General features: G+C 37.8%; 2 protein-coding genes across 2 annotated transcripts in view; one reads left to right on the top strand and one right to left on the bottom strand.

Moving 5' to 3' along the window:
• actn3b (actinin alpha 3b) overlaps positions 1–2,489 on the top strand; it is a 72,137-nt gene extending 69,648 nt beyond the window's left edge. The window contains exons 20-21 of the mRNA XM_088073743.1: positions 267–425; positions 1,156–2,489. Coding sequence (XP_087929869.1) covers positions 267–425; positions 1,156–1,314 — 318 coding nt within the window. The 3' untranslated portion in view covers positions 1,315–2,489. The remainder of the gene's footprint in view (positions 1–266; positions 426–1,155) is intronic.
• A 1,463-nt stretch (positions 2,490–3,952) lies between these two features.
• On the bottom strand, positions 3,953–19,940 carry prkd4 (protein kinase D4). The gene is made up of 19 exons (XM_042512112.2): positions 19,783–19,940; positions 18,829–18,995; positions 15,779–15,917; positions 14,945–15,076; positions 14,658–14,812; positions 14,338–14,533; positions 12,182–12,265; positions 11,369–11,528; positions 10,934–11,057; positions 10,186–10,263; positions 9,739–9,958; positions 9,381–9,406; positions 9,194–9,266; positions 7,856–7,962; positions 7,587–7,748; positions 6,686–6,784; positions 6,336–6,603; positions 5,348–5,433; positions 3,953–4,132 (listed from the first exon to the last, which is right to left on the bottom strand). The coding sequence occupies exons 2-19, from the start codon at positions 18,982–18,984 to the stop codon at positions 3,968–3,970; spliced, it is 2,430 nt and encodes an 809-aa protein (XP_042368046.2). The 5' UTR covers positions 18,985–18,995; positions 19,783–19,940; the 3' UTR covers positions 3,953–3,967.
• Positions 19,941–20,023: the final 83 nt, after the last annotated feature.

Here is a 20,023-nt window from a genome sequence, read left to right as displayed (position 1 = left end):
TGACTAATGCTGAAATACTGACTCGTAAAACCAGAGTTCCCACAGATCCTTAAAAAGGGGTTTAATTTATTTAAATAAAAGTGTTAAAGTGTCTTATAAATAGCTTTTTCTGACATAGTATTTATAAGCTTAAGATAAGAAGTCTAATTTTGTCAAAGACATTTCTAAATTTTCAGTGTCCTCTCCGTGTGTAATGTGTGAACGTAACAAAAGATCGGATAAAAACAAAACTTGGGCAGTGATTACAGTCGTTTCCTCTACAACAGGGTGAGGTGGAGTTTGCTCGCATCATGACCCTGGTGGACCCCAACAACACGGGCGTGGTGACCTTCCAGGCCTTCATCGACTTCATGACCCGCGAGACCGCCGAGACCGACACTGCAGAACAAGTCATGGCCTCCTTCAAGATCCTGGCTTCAGACAAGGTAAGCAGACACATTTTAAATCGTTAGATTTACACCAAAGTATATTTGACCAAATCCTCTGTTACTGTCGTTATTTCAGTGTTGCAGTGTGATTGCAGTGTGATTGCAGTGATTAATTGCAGTCAATCACTGCAATTACATTGCAATGCAACACTGAAAAAAAAGCAGTATCACACCGTAGTAACAGTGTAATAACAGTGATAATGGTGTTACTACACTGCAGCCGTAGTGCAATTGCAGTGTCATTAAACTGCATAAACACTGCAATCAATCACTGCAATTACACTTTCTACAGTGTAATATCATTATCATTGTTATTACACTGTTACTGCAGTGTAATACTGCTGTTATTTCAGTGTTACATTGCAGTCTGATTGCAGTTATTCACTGCGATTACAGTGTAATTACACTGTAGTTTTACTGTGATTGCGATGTGAATGTCATTGCAATCACATTGCAATGCAACACTGAAATAACAGCAGTATTACACTGCAGTAACAGTGTAACAACAGTGATAATTGTGTTACTATTGTGTAGTAACAGCAGTATTACACTGGAGTAACAGTGTAACAACAGTGATAATGGTGTTTACTATTGTGTAGTAACAGCAGTATTACACTTGTTACGTTGTTGTGACAGAAACACTAAAATTTCAGGTATTTTTGTTTCAAATGAGAGTTGAGATTTAAAGTCACGGTATCAAAAATCACACCCTGCTTCTCTCCTCCAGAACTACATCACAGTGGAGGAGCTGCGCAGAGAGCTGCCGCCTGAGCAGGCCGAATACTGCATCAGCCGCATGACCAGGTACATCGGAGCCGACTGCCCCTCCGGCGCCCTGGACTACATCTCCTTCTCCAGCGCCCTCTACGGAGAGAGCGACTTATAAACGAAGCCGCTCCTCTCCACCTCCTCCTATCCCTTTTTCCCAGCTATTTCTCCTATGCGGAGAGAGCGATTTAAACCCCTTCCACTGTCCTCATCATATTTTCCCTCTTACAAATCTTAACTCCCTTCTCCCAATCCCTTCCTCCGAATACCCAGAGAGGAGGAGAGCAGAAGGCTTTGCTCAAATCTTAGAGGCTGTTTGTCCCTCATTAGAGTGCTTTAAAAACCGGGAACGTGCCGGGTTTTGCACTGAACTTATGTAAGCAGCATACATATAACAGACCTGCCTTTAGCAGGCGTTGAGGAGGTAATGAGGGAGAGAGTCGGTTAGAAATTTTGAACAAAGCCTCCTGCTCTCCCCGCTCTCTCTCAGATGACATATTTTTTTGTAGAAGGGTAATTAAAGAACGTGATAAAAAAGCTCGTTGGTCAGTTGGTTGGTTGTGTATTTGTGCAGATGCATGCTATGTTGAAGTTTCTGTCTCTTCCTTAATCACTTTAAAAAAAACGAATCGTTAGGAGGCTGTTAACATTTTAGTCGGCAGAGGAGAGAAGCAGCTCGGTGCTACGACGTTACGAAGCCAGTCTGATCTGTTACAGATAAAAACCACAGCACTGTGAAGCCTGAATGTTAGCAACCTGAACATCTTAAAGCCTTAAGCTCAGGAACAAACGGAGGGTGAATTGGAGCATTTTAAACTATGAAGCACTGGATATGAAGATGCAGCCAGAGAGCAAAGCACTGTGGGTAAATAGAGACAAAGGGAGGGCTGGATGGGGACTTAAGAATGAAGAAAGAAAGAGCTGATCCCAAATGCCTCTCTCAGAATTTAACATCTACACATAAAGGTGATTTTTTTTTTTTTTTTACCTCATGATTGAGAGAGGGGACAGGGCATCAGGACCGTTTTGGACAAACTAAGAAGAATCATTACTGTATGTGGGACCACAGCAGGCCTATGTCAGTGACGCAGGAAAATAGGGTTTTGGTCCCATCGACAGGTCGGCCACGATAATCAGTGCGACTCGTCTGTGTGCATGATCTCATCTGTGCTCCATTCTCCTCATCAACTCTTTCTGTCCATCATCACCGGTGCCACGAAAACTCACTTTCACAAAGTTAAATTTTAAAAAAAACCTCAACTTGGAATAAAAAAGTAAAATTATATTACTAAACAGCAGTTGTGTTTTTCTTTTCTAAATACGAGACAGAGAGTCAGGGCTGTCCCAAATACTAGTTTTGGACATGTTAGAAATATTTGGTTCAGTGGGGGACGGAGGGATTATTGAGAGACGAGGACGTCGGTAGATGCAGCTAAAATAATGTGACAATTAAGCAACTTCACAAGACGGCTTAGCTGTTAGAGTTTCTTTTGGGGTCATCTTTGCAAATTTTTAGACTATTTTTAATGCTTTTTTTTCTTGACATCTTGCTAGTAGGGCGATATATCTCTAAAAAATAATATCACGATATTTCAGGATATTTTTGTGATAATATTCTTTCTTGATTATATGACAAATCCAGAACATAAAAAAAAATTAAGTATTAACCCTTTCAAACCTGAGCAAATTGGATTAATTTCTTTCAAAATTAATGATTTAACATGGCATTGACACAAAATTTTAAAATTAGTAAAAAAAAAAAAAAAAAAGTTAACTGAGAATCACCTCAAAATAAGCAAAAACAAAACAAACATCAAATTGACATAGAAAAAGGGCTTTTAAAAATGTGTATATTTTATATATTTATTATATTTTTTTCCTGTAATATAATTTAAAATGAACTAAAAAAACATGAAAATTACCAAAAAAAGTGCTGATACAAATAAATATATTTTATATATTTATATTTTGTTTAAATTTAAAATTGTTATAATAACAGTTTTTGGGTTATTTATTCCTATTATTTTATATAATTTTCTAATATCTCTCCCTTGCTTTTTTAAAATTAAGTTTTAGGTAATTTTCTTGTTGCCTTTGACACATTTTTTTGCAGTCTGGAATCTTAAATTTTAAGAACATATAATTGCAACAAAATAAGTGTTATAGTTTTTTATGTCAGCATAAACATTTGTTACTACGTCTGTTTACCTTAAAACATTTAGTAAAAACTAAAAAGAAAAATGCATTTAGTTTGTAAACATTATGTGAAGTTGGAATATTGCCGTTATCACTTTATACATTTTTATTATATCAGAAATTAAACCGATGCTGGACTATCAGCTGATATTTGATGACAGTGAGTCGCAGTAAAAATATCTCTTAGTTTAAACATCCTTGTCCCGGAATAACTAAAAATAACTTAATTTCTTAATTCATGATGTTTTTGGCGTTTTGCATAATTTAAAAAAACGGAGCATTCAAATACTAATTTTGAGTTCATCTTGGCCACGATTGAAGTTTTGACGTATTTGGTCCAGCCCAACAAAAATGTCTCTTTTCTTTTGGACACACGTAGAAATGATTGTGCTGTGGGTTAAAACTCGATTGATGGTCGTTGATTCTTCTGACCACAGAAAACTGATCAACAAAAAAACATCAAAAATACCTATATTTTAGTTAATTTCCGCAAATTCAGGATTCTCATTTCTGTGGTTTTTATCTGAGCTATTACAGATAATAAAACTGTCTGACCTTTAACCTCCGGACCGAGGTCACATGTCAGGGTCGTTGTCCGGGTCCCAGCAGAGGCGGGGCGGGAAGTCCAGGCCTCTCTCCTGGGCGTAACGCATCCAGCGCTCCTCGTCATCTCGGTGCGTCAGATACCTGCAGCCCATCCTCTGCTCGAACTCCCTGAGGTCACACCACAGCTGGAAGTCCTGCAGGACAGAGGGACAGACGGCTCAGAAGAGGACAGACGGCTCAGGAGGGGACAGACGGCTCAGGAGGGGACAGACGGCTCAGGAGGGGACAGACGGCTCAGGAGAGGACAGACGGCTCAGGAGAGGACAGACGGCTCAGGAGAGGACAGACAGCTCAGGAGAGGACAGACGGCTGGGACAGACAGCTCAGGAGAGGACAGATGGCTCAGGAGGGGACACAATGGAAAATTTTCCATTTCTAACCAAATCAATGTTTCCAGATTAATTTTTTCCTTTTTTTTTCTTGGTCAGTCTGAGCTTTTAATTATTTTGCGCACCCTAAAAATATTAAAGTGAAAAGACAGTTTGAGTAATTTATTAAGCAGGTGTTTTTTTGTTTTTGTTTTTTTTTTTAAACTTTTAGTAGCTTTCTAAAATAGTTAATTGAGTCGTTTTGATTAGTGAAGATTTTCAGTCAGTCATGCAAATCCTGGATAAATTATGAAATATTCAAACAGTAATTTCCAGGCCTAGGAAAATTTTGGAAAACTATATTTACCCTGAATTTTTTTTTTTTTTTGGAAAAGTCACGTAATTTTGTTTCGCAAACCTGTAATAAAACACACGATGTGTTCAAGGACATTACGAAATTTTAACATCTAACAATAATAACAGTTTTTACAGTTTCTGTTTCTGTGATAATTGGTGTCATTTTGAGTCAAATTAACAAAAAAGACATCCTTAAAAATCACCAAAAGTTTAAGAAATAAAGGCAGAAATTTAAAAAGGAAAATAAATGGCAGTAAAATTTATACAAAATACAGCCATCTAAAGTGAATCGCCTCTCCCTTAAACCAACATAAAAAAACAAAACCCCTCCCAGTACTTAAAACTTTATTATTAATAAATAACAAATGTTATATTTGAATATTCAGTTCTAATCCTGTTTTAAATTCACTTTAATAATATATATTTTTAAAAAGCTATTATACAGTAATGAAAATGAGCCAATAGGGTCTTTGTACACTCTTAAAAATGTGTCTCAAAGTCATAGAAATTTTTGGGCAAAAATGTGTATAAACGCTGTCAGACGTCTTCCTACGACTGCGACAGAACACAATATTACAATTACGACTTTCTTCACATCCTGCTGGAAATTTAAGGGACAGGAAACTGCCTCTCAGCAACAGACTACAAACAAGTTGAATATTTATGTATTGATAGAAATCTGACCTGCAGCCAGGGGTGACCCAGCGCTTTGCCGACGCTGAACCTGCGTCTGACCGACACCTGCAGCAGGTTGTTGATGAGACTCACAGCTGCGGAGGAAAAGAGACACACAGGATTCACCCAGACTGTTTTAAAAGTTGTCCTCTGAGGCCGCCTGGAGGACGACAGCGGAAAATACAAAAACCCAAATTTATATTAAGAAGTTTAAAACATAAATATGAAAAGCAGAGAGACAACTTCAGTGCTTTTCACAGTGATTTATGAAACTTTAGTTCAGTGAATAAAGATTTAGGACTTTTTAAGAATTTTTTTATGCCACTTGTAATGAAGTGTCAGACTAATTTTCCAATAACCAAAACTGAAGGGTCATTTTATTTTATCCAAATACTTAGTATAACAGAAAACATGACATTTCATTTGTCCAGGGAAACGGTTGGATTATTTGCATCAAATATTGAAAAAAAAACACTTTTTTGAGTGAAGCACATGAAAGCCAATGAATTTATTATATTATTATATATTAAATATGTGGCATTTCTGTCCAGTTTTCTTATCGATTTTGTATTTTTCTCTGTATTTGAGATTTAAATGCTTGGATTCTCATCATGATGAGTTTATTTATTAAATTATTTGACAAAAAAAGTGAAGTTGGGAATTATTTTTCTGATTTAACAATGCAATCTCAGAAAAAAAATAAAATAAAATCCCACCTCACGTCTGAGCATTTTAGCCTTTTGAAAGATTAATTTAAGTGATTTTTTTTAAGGTTTTAACTTTAGATGAACGAATTTAATGCCTTTAAGACCATTTAAGCATCCGCTTGCACACACACTCACACACATACCTGCATATATACAGCAGACACGTCAACACGTGTCTGCACACGTCACTCCTCCCAAATGTAAACAAACAAACAAACATATACGAATCATAACAAACCAAAAACAGGAAACAGGAAAAGTTTTGACGATAAAACAGAAAAGTTTCTCACCCTCCAGTGAGATGGAGGTCCACGGCTGTCGCGGGTACATGAAGGCGGCGTTGGTGATCTGCTGTCTGATGTCCTCGTCCTCGTTGAAGGGGAACGTGCCGCTCAGGCTCACGTACATGATGACGCCCACGGACCACATGTCCAGCGAGCGGTTGTAGCCGTTGCTGCTGATCACCTCGGGCGCCAGGTAGGCCGGCGTGCCCACCACCGAGCGGCGGAAAGACTTCTCGCCGATGATGCGGGCGAAGCCAAAGTCGCACAGCTTCACCTTCAACGCAGAGAGGAAGCGACGTGACGTCGAGAAACTTTCCTCCTGAAACGGCTCGTATGAAACAATCACAGGGTCTCACCTGAGGGAACGGGTCTGCGGACGCCAGCAGGACGTTCTCAGGCTTCAGGTCACAGTGAGCGATGTGTTTGAGGTGCAGATACCGCAGAGCCTCCAGGATCTACCCCACACACACACACACACACACACACACACACACACACACACACACACACACACACACACACACACACACACACACACACACACACACACACACACACAAACATAACATACATAATAATAAACGGCCTAACAGAGTCTGGACTGAAATGTCTTTATGGTCATTTAACCTTAACATGTCATTCATTTTCTATATTTAAACATTTTTGAAGCATTTTAAGACTTTTTAAAGATTTAGGTCAGTTTTACAGAAATTTAAATTGGAAAAAAAATAAAAATAAAAATAATAATAATAATAATATGCTGTTAATTATTTTTAAAAATGCTATCAGTTATTCAGAGATATTATTTAAGGTAACTTCAGAAAAAAAGGATTAATAACATCCTATTTCCCGTATTGTAGCACTTTTAAGACTTTTGAAAGGTAAAAGACGAATTTATAGATTTATTAGTAATTTTTTAAATATAGTTTCAAAAATGAAATTAAGATTTGTCTTCGAAAGATTGATTTAAGACATTTTAATACCAACTGGTATTTTTACTTTAATTCTTGCAAAATTATCATTATTATAGTCACTGTTGTTATTATTATTGTTTATTTATTCCTTATATATTTACAGTCATGTCTTGGGCTGTAAAGTTAGAAATTCAATAAAATCTTTTTTTTTTAAAAAAGGAAAAAAAAAATCACTAGTTTCTTTCCTGTTTTTTAAATTTTTATTAACTGCTGTCATAAAAGAAAATAAAGTCTGCATGATTTAAAGATCTGCGGAGAGTTTAGCGCGGGGAGAAGCTCTGACCTGTGTGACGAGGAAGCGGGTGTTGCGTTCAGGGAGTCGTCCTCTCTCACTGGACAGAATCATCTCCAGCATGTCTCCATGGAGCTTCTCCATGACGACAAAGACGTGCTCCGCCGTCTCGAACATCCCCTCCAACAGAACCACGCCGAGGTGCGTCAGATTCTAACACACACACACACACACACACACACACACACACACACACACACACACACACACGTTACTGAAGATAACGTTAGAATGAAAACAGCTGAAACCGGCGTCGGTACCTGCAGGATGGACACCTCGTTCCTCAGCTGTCTCTCTTGTTTGGTGGGAAAACGCGTCTTGTCGATGACTTTGATGGCGACCGGCCGACCCGACTTCCTGTGAGTGCCTGAGGAATGACAAGTGAGGCGTTTATAGAACTGTTTTTCTTCATTTTAATCTCATTTCCGACATTAATTTGATTGTAGTCGTTCAGAAATTGTCCGTTTACAAAGACTTTGGTGGTCATTTATTTCATAGGTTTGTAATTTTAGATTTATTTGACGCTCTCTGCTTTATCATGTAAGCATTCGTATTGTACTTTATTGATTCTATGCCTCTGTGATCTTATTTTCTTTGTTATTATTATTTTATTGTAGGATGCTTTATGTGCTTTTTTCTTATTTCGCGGTGAGATTCTCTTTTAAACCTGCAGGAGTTTTCTGTATCTCACCTGCACAATCTGCTTCTGTTCTGTTGATGTTTGGCTGTTTTGTTTTTACTGTGCAAATAAATAATAAAAATACTAAATATTTATGTCCTGGGAAGTTCCTACAAAGACAATCTGCACAATTTTAATTAGTTTATTTTTCTTCCTCCTTTTTTTTTTGCTAAACAAATAAAACAACATGACTTGCCAGATAATAAATATATGTAGAACATAAGCAACTACATTTTTTTTTAAAATCATAATAATTCTGACAATAATATCTCGCAATTGCAGTAAAATTTGTAAAATACGTTAGCCTATTTTTGTGTATGTGAAAGAGGAAAAATAAATAATAATAATAATAATAATAATAATAATAATAATAATAATAAAATAAAAAATAATAAAAAAGCTGTGTGGTAATAGTAATGAAGGGATGAAAAGTAACCAAATACATCCATAGTCTAATATTTAGGTGTGTGCAGTACAGAGGGATGCAGGGATACAGAGGTAATTAAATCATTTCAATTAACTGCCTCTAACTGAGAAATTTGGTCCGTGCATGTAGGTCTAAAAAAATGTCTGATGTGACTGTGAGGAAGCAAACAATTATGAATAAAATACGAAAATATGATGATTAATGACTGTAATGAATCTACAATCAGTTATTTTTGACGTGTGTAAAATGAGCCTTTGAAGGAAGTTCTAAAAATCAACTATTACTAAAAAGAAATGCTGAAATTCCTCCATAAAAAGTTGTTTTCTCTTTAACAGTTACAGAAACTAAAATCTATTGAAACAATAAATTAATTAATAAATTAGGGAGCTGTAAAATAAGGCATTTACCTTTCATCTTTGCCTCCAAAAAGATTTTAAAAAAGCATTCTTTGCTGTTTCTTTGATAAACACCATGTGGTGAAAAGCAGCTCACCTTTGTACACGACTCCAAACTGTCCTGAGCCCAAAACCTCGCCTGTAAGGATCTGATACACTGAGCTGATGTCCTGAAAAACACACACACACACACACACACACACACACAGACACACACACACACATTGAGGTATGAAGAAGTTCGTGGTGATTAATTATCATTTCAGGAGTAAGTCGATCCTTACCACGCTGTCTCTGTGCGAATCTTTCTCTGTAATCAGAACAAAATCATTTTAATGAGCATTTATTGTCAAATCAAATGCTGAAAAATTGAATATTCTCTGATTCATGTTTAGAGGTTGCCTGACTCATTACAAATCATATTAATGCTCATTTTTGTTAAGTAACCCTGACGTTTTTCACTTTTGATTGAAATTATTTGGGCTTTGTGCTCCGACGCCCACGTTAAGTTTTGTGTAACGAGTTATTAATGGAACAACAGCTCATCACACTCAGTTACATAACCTGTGAACAGCTCTGTTGTCTCGTTTGCATTTATTAATGTGAGCATCAGAGAGTTTTTTTTTGTTATTTTCGGCTCACTGCTTGTTATTTTCTCCCCGCCGTGTCCGCCGCTGCTCTGCACCGGCATCAGAGCCTGACGGATGGCGCTCTCCCAGGCCGGCCCGTCCTCTCCGGCCACCACGCAGTACACCAGCGAGGCCGTCTCCACCTCCAAGGAGTGGGCGCTGTTGCCTGGCAACGAGGGCATGGTGAGGTGGGCGGAGCCTCGGACGTGCAGCACCTCAGACAGAGTGATCTCCTGCAGGACAGACGTCACAAAATGATGTTTTCTTATGATTTATCTGTAATTCTTTCCATTCTTTATGTTTACATGTGGTCTGTCATTTTGTTTTTTTATTCTTTTAGGCGTTTTGTGTCACTTAACATTTATCCCTCTTCTGTTTACAGTAATATTTTTGGAGTCATTTCTAGCTGAAGAGTTTGCACCGTCTGTTGCTGTGTGTGTTTTCGGGTGATGAGCTGCACCTTGTAATACTTGGTGCTGCTCTCGTTCTGGTACAGAGTGATGCTCCTCCAGTCCAGGATCCAGTAATGACGTTTCCTCTGGGAATATAAAAAAAAGACATAAATAATTCATAAACGACAGAATGAATTTAGAGGTTAATGGCTTTGAAAAGGGTTAATCCCCAAAGACACATTTGAACAGACTTCTAAATCTGCAATTTCGTCAGCAAAGTCTGCTTAGTTGGCTGACAGGGTGAAGTGAACGCCTCAGCTTGTTGTGGTTGATAAAATGAGAGCTAACATTAGTAACTGTGTGTTAAATAGAAAAAAAAGTGAGATCACTTTCTTAAATGCTGTGATGTCTAAAAAAAAAAAAAACAGAAAAAAACCATCATTAGTTTCATATACTTGAATCAACAGGTATTTTACTGCCCAAAATGTATTTAAAAAAAAAAGGGTTGGAGAAAAAAAAAATATTTAAAATTATTATTTTTAAAGATATGTATAGTAACATCATTTTATTTTACTCTCGTTTTCTGTTTTGGGAGAAAAAAAAAGTTTAAGGCAAGTTCAATTTAAGACTTTTTAAGCTTTTTTTCTGAATATTTTTTAATTAATTGTTTCATTAAATTAAAATTAAATTTAAGACAAATATATAATTATACAAATGTGAAATGAATGAAAAAATAAATAAAATAAAAGTAAAATACAAAAATAATAAAACAATAATAATAATATATGCTGTGAAAAAAATATGTGTGTGTCTCACCAGTGTGTCAGTGTTGGTGTGGTGCAGCAGCCATCCCTCTCTCAGGACTCCACCTGCTCTCCTCTTCGAGTGATGCACCGACTGGACGAGCCTCATCACAGGGATGAAGCTGCTGAAACACGGACTGACGGAGGGACAGAGGACAAAAGACAAGAGACAAAAGAGGCCGATTTAAGGAGAAATACTGAATAAAAGTTTGTTTTCTTTGCTCGGACTGAGCTGCGGTGTCCCCTAAATGCCTCTGGGTGGCAGCGCGGCCCAAAATTCACTTTAGAGTTTGTGATGTTGATGATTTCAGTGACAGCAGGAGAGATGAGTGTTTTAGTGTTTGGGAGCCAAAATCAAGTGTCTGACATCATCAGGACATCGTCTGGTGCCAACGGAGTCACCTCGAAAACGGGATGACATCATCAGAATAATGACCAGCCCTCTGACCTCATCGGCTCTTGCTGTAGCTCCTCGTCTTTTGTCTCGGCCGTCCAGTCTCCGTCAGTGGACATCTCATCGTCGGAGGTCTCTAGTGTTGTCGTGCTGGTGCGCTCTGAATCATTGTCCTCTGGGTCTGCCGGGCTGCTGTGACCCGCCGCTGTGCATTCTGGGAAAGTGACATCATGTGCAAAAGATATTAGGGCTGCGGCAAACGATTATTCACACGTGATTATGGGACAAAAAAAGGAGGAAAATTTTAAAAAGTGAGTTGTTGAAATTGCTTGACATGTTCGCCCAACAATCCGAAACCTGCATATATTCACTTTATAAAAATATTTAAAAAATTGAGAAATTTTTCTAAAAAATCCTAAAAAATTATTGCTGATTAAATTTCTGTTCATCACTTTATCAACTAATTGTTTCAGCAAAGTGCGCACCTGTTCAAAAGTTTTTTAAATTTAAAGGCACATTTTTATTCACAGCAAAAACAAAACCGGCTAGCAGATCGATGATGTTATTTTTTCATATTTAATTTTCATGCAAACATGCTCATAATGACACATGCTGATGTTTCGCAGGTATAATCTGATCCTGAATCATCGTAATCATCATCGCTGCTCGGATGAACGCTGCAGGAATCTAAAATGAGTCCCGAATCTTTCAAATCTTCCTGAGACGGAGGGTGAATCAGCTTTGAGTCATCGCGGGGTTATGGGAACATCAGAGCGGGGGCCTTTTCAAAAGAGCCGTGATCTGAGAGCAGTTAAAAGCCAGAATAATAAATGGAAAACAGCCCCCCGAAAAAGGCTGACAGCTCACCTTCCCCGTTGGTGCGTCTCCTCTCTCCTGGACAGTCTCTGGGGACCAGCAGCTCGCAGCGCCGATGGCAGTTAAACCTGCAGTCTGAAAAATGATGACAGAGGAGAGGTGGCGGGTTCAAAGAGAGGAAAAAGAAGCACAAGTACATGTAAAAAATACCAAATGACAGAATGTAACTTTTGGACTTTTTAGAAGTTTTCATTTCAGACTGATTGAAGTTAGATTTCGGACTTTTTAAGACTTTTTTTAATGCTACTAAGAATGAAGAGTAACTTTCTAAGAACCAAAATTAAAGAAATGCAATCGTATTTTGCCCAAATTTTTAAAATGACATTAAACATGAAACTGTATGATTATCTACATAAAAAAAACAGCTGAAAAAAAACCCCAACTTTTTTGAGTGGAACACATGGAAGACAATGAATTTATATAATTAGAAAAGTATTTTTGGTTTACCAGCCTAAGAGGGAAATATCTGGCACTTTTGTCTGGTTTTCTTGGCAATTTTGTGTTTTTCTCTCCGCATGTGAGATTCCCATCATGACGAGTTTAAGACAAGGAATTTATTTGATTATTTAACAAAAAAATAGATGTTGACAATTATTTTCAGATTTTACGACGCAATGTCAGAAGAAATGATTCAGAAAAACCTGTTTCACATGTCTGAGCATTTTTTGAAAGATCAATTCAAGTCATTTAATTAATTAAGGCCTTATCTTTAGATGGGTTTTTAAGGATCTGCAGGAACCCTGCGAGAAACACCCAGACATTCAAGGAAAATTAAGAATGCTTCAGTCCGATCTGCCTAAACAAGTGTGTGAACAAACTCCCTGCTTATACAACAAAAGCACATCGGTCCTTTTAGCCCCAGTTTGTGTTTCTGAACCTCAAATCCACGAAAGGCTCATCAGAGCCGAGGTGCCGCTGCAACAGAGCATCTAAAAATTACCACAGAGGAGGAAAATGTTTTAATATATCACATGAGTCATCGCTGCAGAGAGAGAGTATTAAAAACACAGCTAAAAATCAGGAACCCTTAAAACTGCCGCAGATAGAAGTTTTTTTTTCATATTTCATCTTCATGTTATCAAGAAAAATCCCACTGAGATTTTAAAAAATCTGTTTTTCAAGAGAGTTTTCAAGGTGAGGAATATTTGAGGGTGATTTAAAGAAGATGATCTTTTGATCGAATCATGCTGTCCATGAAGAAGAAAGTAAGTAGAAAAAAAATACTTCTGAATTTTTTTTAGGAATGTAAGGGATTTTAAGGCTGACAGATTGCTTTTAAAATGTTTTTTTCATAATTTATTGAGTGAATTTTAACTTTTGCAATGACTTTTGCAACCTCAGCATGGTTAAAACAACTTAACAAGAAATGAAGGTAAAAAAAAAAAAAGGTTAAAAAGTTACAAGGCAAATGCATGGAAATAAGCTTTTTTTTGTTGGAAGAAAAATGTAAAAAGAAAAACCCAAAAAAACAAGAAAAATGCCTGGAAAACATCCTCTAAAAATGTAAAATAAATTTAAAAATATAGTATAATAAAATAGCAGATATATTCACACATCACACACTAACATAATTTTAAAGATATAATTACATTAATGATGAACAGAATTTTCTGAACATTTTCCCTCGCTTTTTGATAATTTTCTTTCTTTTTCATTTTCCCAATCTGCAGGATGTGTATATATATATTTTATTATTATTATTATTATTATTATTATTATTATTATTATTATTATTATTATTATTATTATTATTATTATTATTATTATTATTATCATCATTATTATTTTCACATGATCTTGTATTTTTTTGGCTTTCAAAGGGTAAAGACTGTTCCAGTTTGCTCAACAGGAACAACACTGCACTGATGTAACCACAATCAGATTTAAAAGATCTGGACATACGATGCACACAGAGGTTTCTAACATGCCAGCAGGAAATGTCTGTGAAATGTCACGTAGGTCACGACAAATTTAATAACTGACTGGAAAGAAACTGCAGATTTGATCTCTCCTCTCTCTTCAGTCGTGGTGTAAAAGAAAACAGAGCTAACAAACGTGTGACGCCTGAAGCATTAGAGCATATATTTCTGTTTTAGCTGTTTAAACTCAAACATGATCAAACCGGAGCAGAAGTTGAGCCGTCTCACCTGAGCACTGCAGCCCCTGTCTGAAGAGCCCTTTGAGCAGCCGGTGGCAGTACTGGCACACGGTGGGTTTGGTGTAGCTGTGGATGTGGAAGGTGTGAGGGACCTGAGCCCTGCTCATGTCGCCGTAACCGATTCCCAGCCAGACTGGTGGCTCTGCCCAGGACGGAGGCCTGGAGGACGGCTTGGACATGCTGATCTGGTGACGGATGGACAGTGACATGGTTCACTTTTAGACAGGCAAACACTTAAAAAACAAGTGTGGTGACTCAGTGCATCAGAAAATCTAACCTAACGTACTTTATGAAACATTACTTTCTTACCTCCTCCAGACTGCCTCCTGCCTGATTGGTCAGGGAGTGTGTGCGCGGTCGTCGGGGGGGAAACAGGGAGAGGCTGGTGCTAACCTGCCGCCGTGCTCGACTGCAGTCATTAGGCAGGTAGAACGCACAACGCTTGTGAAAGTCTAATCCACAACCTGAAGACACAAACAGACAGACTCGAGTTAAATTCATCACAATTTGACACGAAATGCAAACTAAACATTTTCTCACACTGCAGAAAGTTTAACAGCTGTATGATGCACGACGACGTGAGCGAGCAGCTTTACCGTCACATTTTAATCCCTGTCGGACGAGGCCCCACAGCATCTCTCCGCAGTGGTGACAGAAAGTGGGCGTACGGTACGAATGGACCACCAGGGTGTGAGGACGGATCCTCACCTCTGTCACTGAGGCTGATCCTGAGTCAGATTTAAACAAAGACATGATGCACAGTCTGATTATGCCGCTGATGAGATCCTCTTTATTGGCTGAAATATAAATTGTTGAAAGTATCTGCAGAGGTCCAAAAGTCTCAAGTCTTACATCAATACCAATACCCAAGTCACTCTTAAAATGTAATGAATTTTGACAGAGTAATATATATTTTTTAATAATTTATACAAATCATGAATCCTTTTTAAAATGTGTATTTATTTGTTAAAACAAATTTGTTAAAGCAAGTGTGACTGAACCTAATTACGAAAAAAAGTAATGCTGATATGCTGAAAAATGGCAAAATGTAAAAAACACTTAAACTTGCAGCTTGACTGAAAGAAGCGTCTTAATTTGAAGTCAAGCTTGTTGCTTTTTCTGTGGTATTTATATGATGTTTTTTACAGTATATTTGCATTTCATGGCCAAGAATCTTACATAAGGAGGGTAACCTGTCAGCTTCATGGCTGGATTTAGTTGCTTTGTGAGGTTTTTCGGCATAAATAAACACAGATTCTGTAGCTGGCGGATAACTGGACGGCCTGTGTGGATCTGAGCAGTGTGAAATGCTAACAAGGTGCAAAGACCAAAGCAAGAATGACGTCTTCTGACATGATTTAAAATGAGTTTCCCTCCAAAATAAGACTAATGTTAGCTTTATTTCCGCACGCTCTGAGATGTTGGCTGACCTGCGATGACGACCTCGATGAGGTCTCCATCCCGCAGCTCGTCGTGGTCTGTCAGCCGCTGCAGCAGCTGCTCTGAGGCGGACTGATGTCTGAACAGCAGAATCTTCTCCCCGACGCCCACCACGCTGCAGTTTGGAGCCTAAAACACACACACACAGACACACACACACACACACACACACACACACACACACACACACACACACACACACACACACACACACACACACACACACACACACACACACACACACACAGAGTCCTCATCCAAGAAATAAGATGCAGCTTTAACTGAGGAGACACTAAAACACAGATCTCTCTGTGCGAAAACAGAAAAGTTTTTATCTTAAACATAAAAACCTGTATGTAACACTGAGTTTTCTAAAGTTAGATTTTCATACCAGTTTTGTTAATTTCATGCTTTTTAATTTGCAAATCAAAAAAAAAAAAAAACAAGCCATCAAATCCTCCGAATAAAATCGTGTGGTTGTTTGAATTCTGGCTGCAAACATGCTGGAAACCCAATGCAGATACACAAGGCTCTAAACTCACACTTTAAATAGTTGTTTGCGTCAGTGAATTAAAATACAAAACGTGCCAAAGCCTGATCAGAAAGAAAGTCATGGATTTAGTGCAAGCTTCAGTAAAGTTTCACATTTTGAGAAACAGAAAGAGACTTTTGTAAAGGTTAAATCTGTAAATCTTTTCCATCACAAAGCATGACCTAGTTGCGCTTTAAAAAAAAAAGAAAGAGAGCAGCCTCATGTGCTCAGTAGATAAGAGATCAAAGATAAAAGATGCACATGAGAAATGGACGTAGCACTTTAACTTCTCTAAGTAGTACTTTAAGTAGTGAGTATGGACAGAGAAAAATAATCATTAATGCACAAATGGCATCAAAACCAGCTCGATCTGTGATTGTCTGAAAGGACGTCTTGCAGTGATTTTATCATTTCCAAAACCTTACAGAGCATCACTGCGGCAATCCAATTCTTTCCCACTTTTTTTTTAACTCTAAATTTGATTTCTTTTCAAACATAATAAAAGGGTGGAAATACAAGAGAAATAAAATGTGATCTGGCAACAACAACACATACGGTACATTCATTTATGGCACAACTTAAAATAAAACAATTCCTAAAGGGCAGTTTTTGTCCACTGCTCATAAAAAAAATCAAAAAAATAAATACATTTGGTGTCAAAAAAGTGATAATTTCTGAGAAGGGTGGGGCTCCTGCTGTCTGATCTGTGTACAGTGAATGCACTGAAATGCACACGTGAAACACACACAGGCACATTCTTCAGACCTGCTGACCTGCTGCCTGGAAACTTGAGAAAAGATCAAAGTTGAAAGGAGCGCTGGTGTGAGCGAAGGTAGACTGTGTGTGTGTGTGTGTGTGTGTGTGTGTGTGTGTGTGTGTGTGTGTGAGAGAGACAGAGACAGCAGGGAGGGGACGTTGTGGTTGGAAAGTTTGCTGTGCTCTTCTCGACCACAGCGTCTCTGTATCTGAGACAGAACGACGACCAGACCAGCTGAGGCGGAGACCAACACACCTGCCATTCGTGAACATCTTTGTTTAACCTCAACTACGGTTTCAAAATGCACCGTTTAAATTTTACTCTCATAAAAGATTCGGCTTATTCATCACCTCAACTCTCTTGCGTAAGTGCTTAAAAACAAACCGAAATCTTTCACGATAGGAGGGTTTGACTGTGTTCTACACACATAATAACCAAATCCTGAGGTGGTTTTAAAGCTCACTTTTACCTGATTAAACAGGATAAAAGGCTGGCTGAATCATTTTAGGTAAACTGGAAACAATACAGCCAAAATGACCGCAACATTCTTTAAACTCTGCACCAGTCAACGCAGAAGCCACACTTAAAATAGTAACCCACACAACCCTCCTTCGTGCAAAAGGCGACCTTTCAAAGTCTGCTTCCTGACTGTCGTGAGAGGCTCCAAACATTGACTCAGATTTTTCCAAGTGGGACTGTGTGAGGGGTTAGAGCTGATTTCACTCACAGACGTTCAATACAAATGCTCTGCTGTGAACTTTTTTCTTTAAATGTATTTTTTTGTTACATGTTTTGCTTTGTCTATATGAAAAATGCAATAGAAATAAAGTCTGATTGACTAAAACGCCCAAGAACATCCCAATCATTGTCATCTTTTGGGAGACAGAGGCTGTTTAATATTGTACAAGAGTAAATGTGCAAACCTGTGATACTTCATGAACTCCTAAATCCTTAAAATCGTTGCTGCTGATACAGTAGTTTAACTTATTACTGTAAAACTTCAATTGATAGCCCAGGACAGTATTTGCTTAAATCATTGTCCCCAACAGGCTTCATATCTGGGACAGGTGTCTACATGTCTCAATTTTATATATATTTAAAAAAAAAGAAAAAAAGAAAACATGGGAGAAATGAGCAACAACAGAAATTACCCAGAAGTTGACAAAACAAAACAAAAAGGGGAAAAAAAGAAAAATGACCTGAAAAAAAACTTAGAAATTATAATAATTTTGAAAAATAATTTTAAATATAAATAATATATAATTCTGATATTTATTACTGTTTTCTTTTCTTTTTTTTTGTGCATCTTTCATGTTTACTATGCCCGTAATGCTGTCTTCTTCAGTGCTTATGGTTTCAGTAAAATTAACTGAATTTGGCGCCTAAAATGTGGAGAATCTTACCAAGCTAACGATGTCGGTGGTACGTCCAAAAGTTTAAACATAAATACATATTTCTATGCCCCGATACAAGCAGCTAACTAACGTTACCTCCAGCAGGAAGCCAACAACACGGTTTCTACCTCTAAAGAACTTCTATGAAAATGAGCTGCATGGTGACCAGACCGACCTGTAATTGGGACAGAGGCTTTTATTTGAAGTTTTACAGTACTCTAATAACTAATCTGAGTTCCAAATTGATAAACAATCAAATCTCGAGCTTGTGGACCTTCCTGATCTACTGTGTAAAACCCTCAAACTGCTTCAGGACAGCAGCATGAATGGAGGCAGGCACCGTGAGGTTTGGATTACCTTGCGCTCTATGATCTCTGCAGCGAGCCTCTTGGCATGGCGATAGCTCAGGTTGCCAGCGGCGACTCGAACCACCTCCCTGAACAGGCCGAGCTGGAACTGGACCAGAACCGGCGCTGTGAGACTGTTGGGACCGGAGGGGGTCACTGCGAACATGGAGGAGGATCCTGCAGAGAGATGGGATTATTTTGTGGATTATTATAGGAAAAAAAGGAGCCTGGCGTACAGATTTTAGCTCAACAGCTGTTGAGTTCAATATAAAATAAGTGTCAAAACAAAGCAGATAATTGGCTATTAAACATTTTATAGATATTTGCTTTAGAAACCGTTACTGAGGAGGTAAATTTGTGTTTTTTAGTGACAGATTTCATTTCAGGAGGTAAAATTCTAGCTCGAATCTCAAATTGGTGTAACGGTCATCATCAAAAACACTACCAGCTGCTATAACAATTTTCATTAATGTAATCAACACATTTTAAGTATCATTTAGTCACTAAAAAACTTGTTGTTAAACACTGATCGAGGAGAAAACATCGTAGGACACAACTGAATACACATTACTATGATCAGGATATTTTTGCAAATAATTTCAAACATGCAAAATAAAGAAAAATAAAAAATATGAGAAGAAAATACAAAGCAGACATATTCAGTAAACATCATAAGTATTTCATGTCTGAAATGTAGCAGGTGGCAGTAAACACTTATCAAAAAAATTCTAAAATAAACTTCACAGTAGTAAACATGATTGTTTTCACTTAAGCCCAAACACAGCTCGATTAAATCAAAGAAAAATTAAACATTCGAGATAAAACAAAAACAGATCAGAACAAAACGCACACAAAAAGTTACGATACATAAAGAGTCATGTCTTAACAGTTTTTTTTAGTTTCCTATTACCAAAATAAAAACACTGAAAGAACGTCTCAAAATACTGAACACAATGGACCTTACTTTCTAATCCCTGTACGCAAAAGCTCCAATCTTTCACCTCAATCGCAGGATTTTATCTCAACAAATCGACAGCTGATCTTTCATTGTGCTGCGGATTCTTAGCGTGCGCTCTGGTGAGTTTCCTCTTTGTGGGGCTCGGCTGTCGATGAGACAGGAAGTCATACAGAGAGACGAACGTCCATGAGAGGTGTGGTGGACGGTTAACAGCTCCAGCCTGAGCTGTGAAAACTCACACACACTT

The sequence above is a fragment of the Plectropomus leopardus genome, chromosome 23 (assembly GCF_026936395.1).
Source record: "Plectropomus leopardus strain MGB_pleo_1.0 chromosome 23, ASM2693639v1, whole genome shotgun sequence".
NCBI lineage: Eukaryota > Metazoa > Chordata > Actinopteri > Perciformes > Serranidae > Plectropomus > Plectropomus leopardus.
This window is presented reverse-complemented; position numbering and strand designations above follow the sequence as displayed.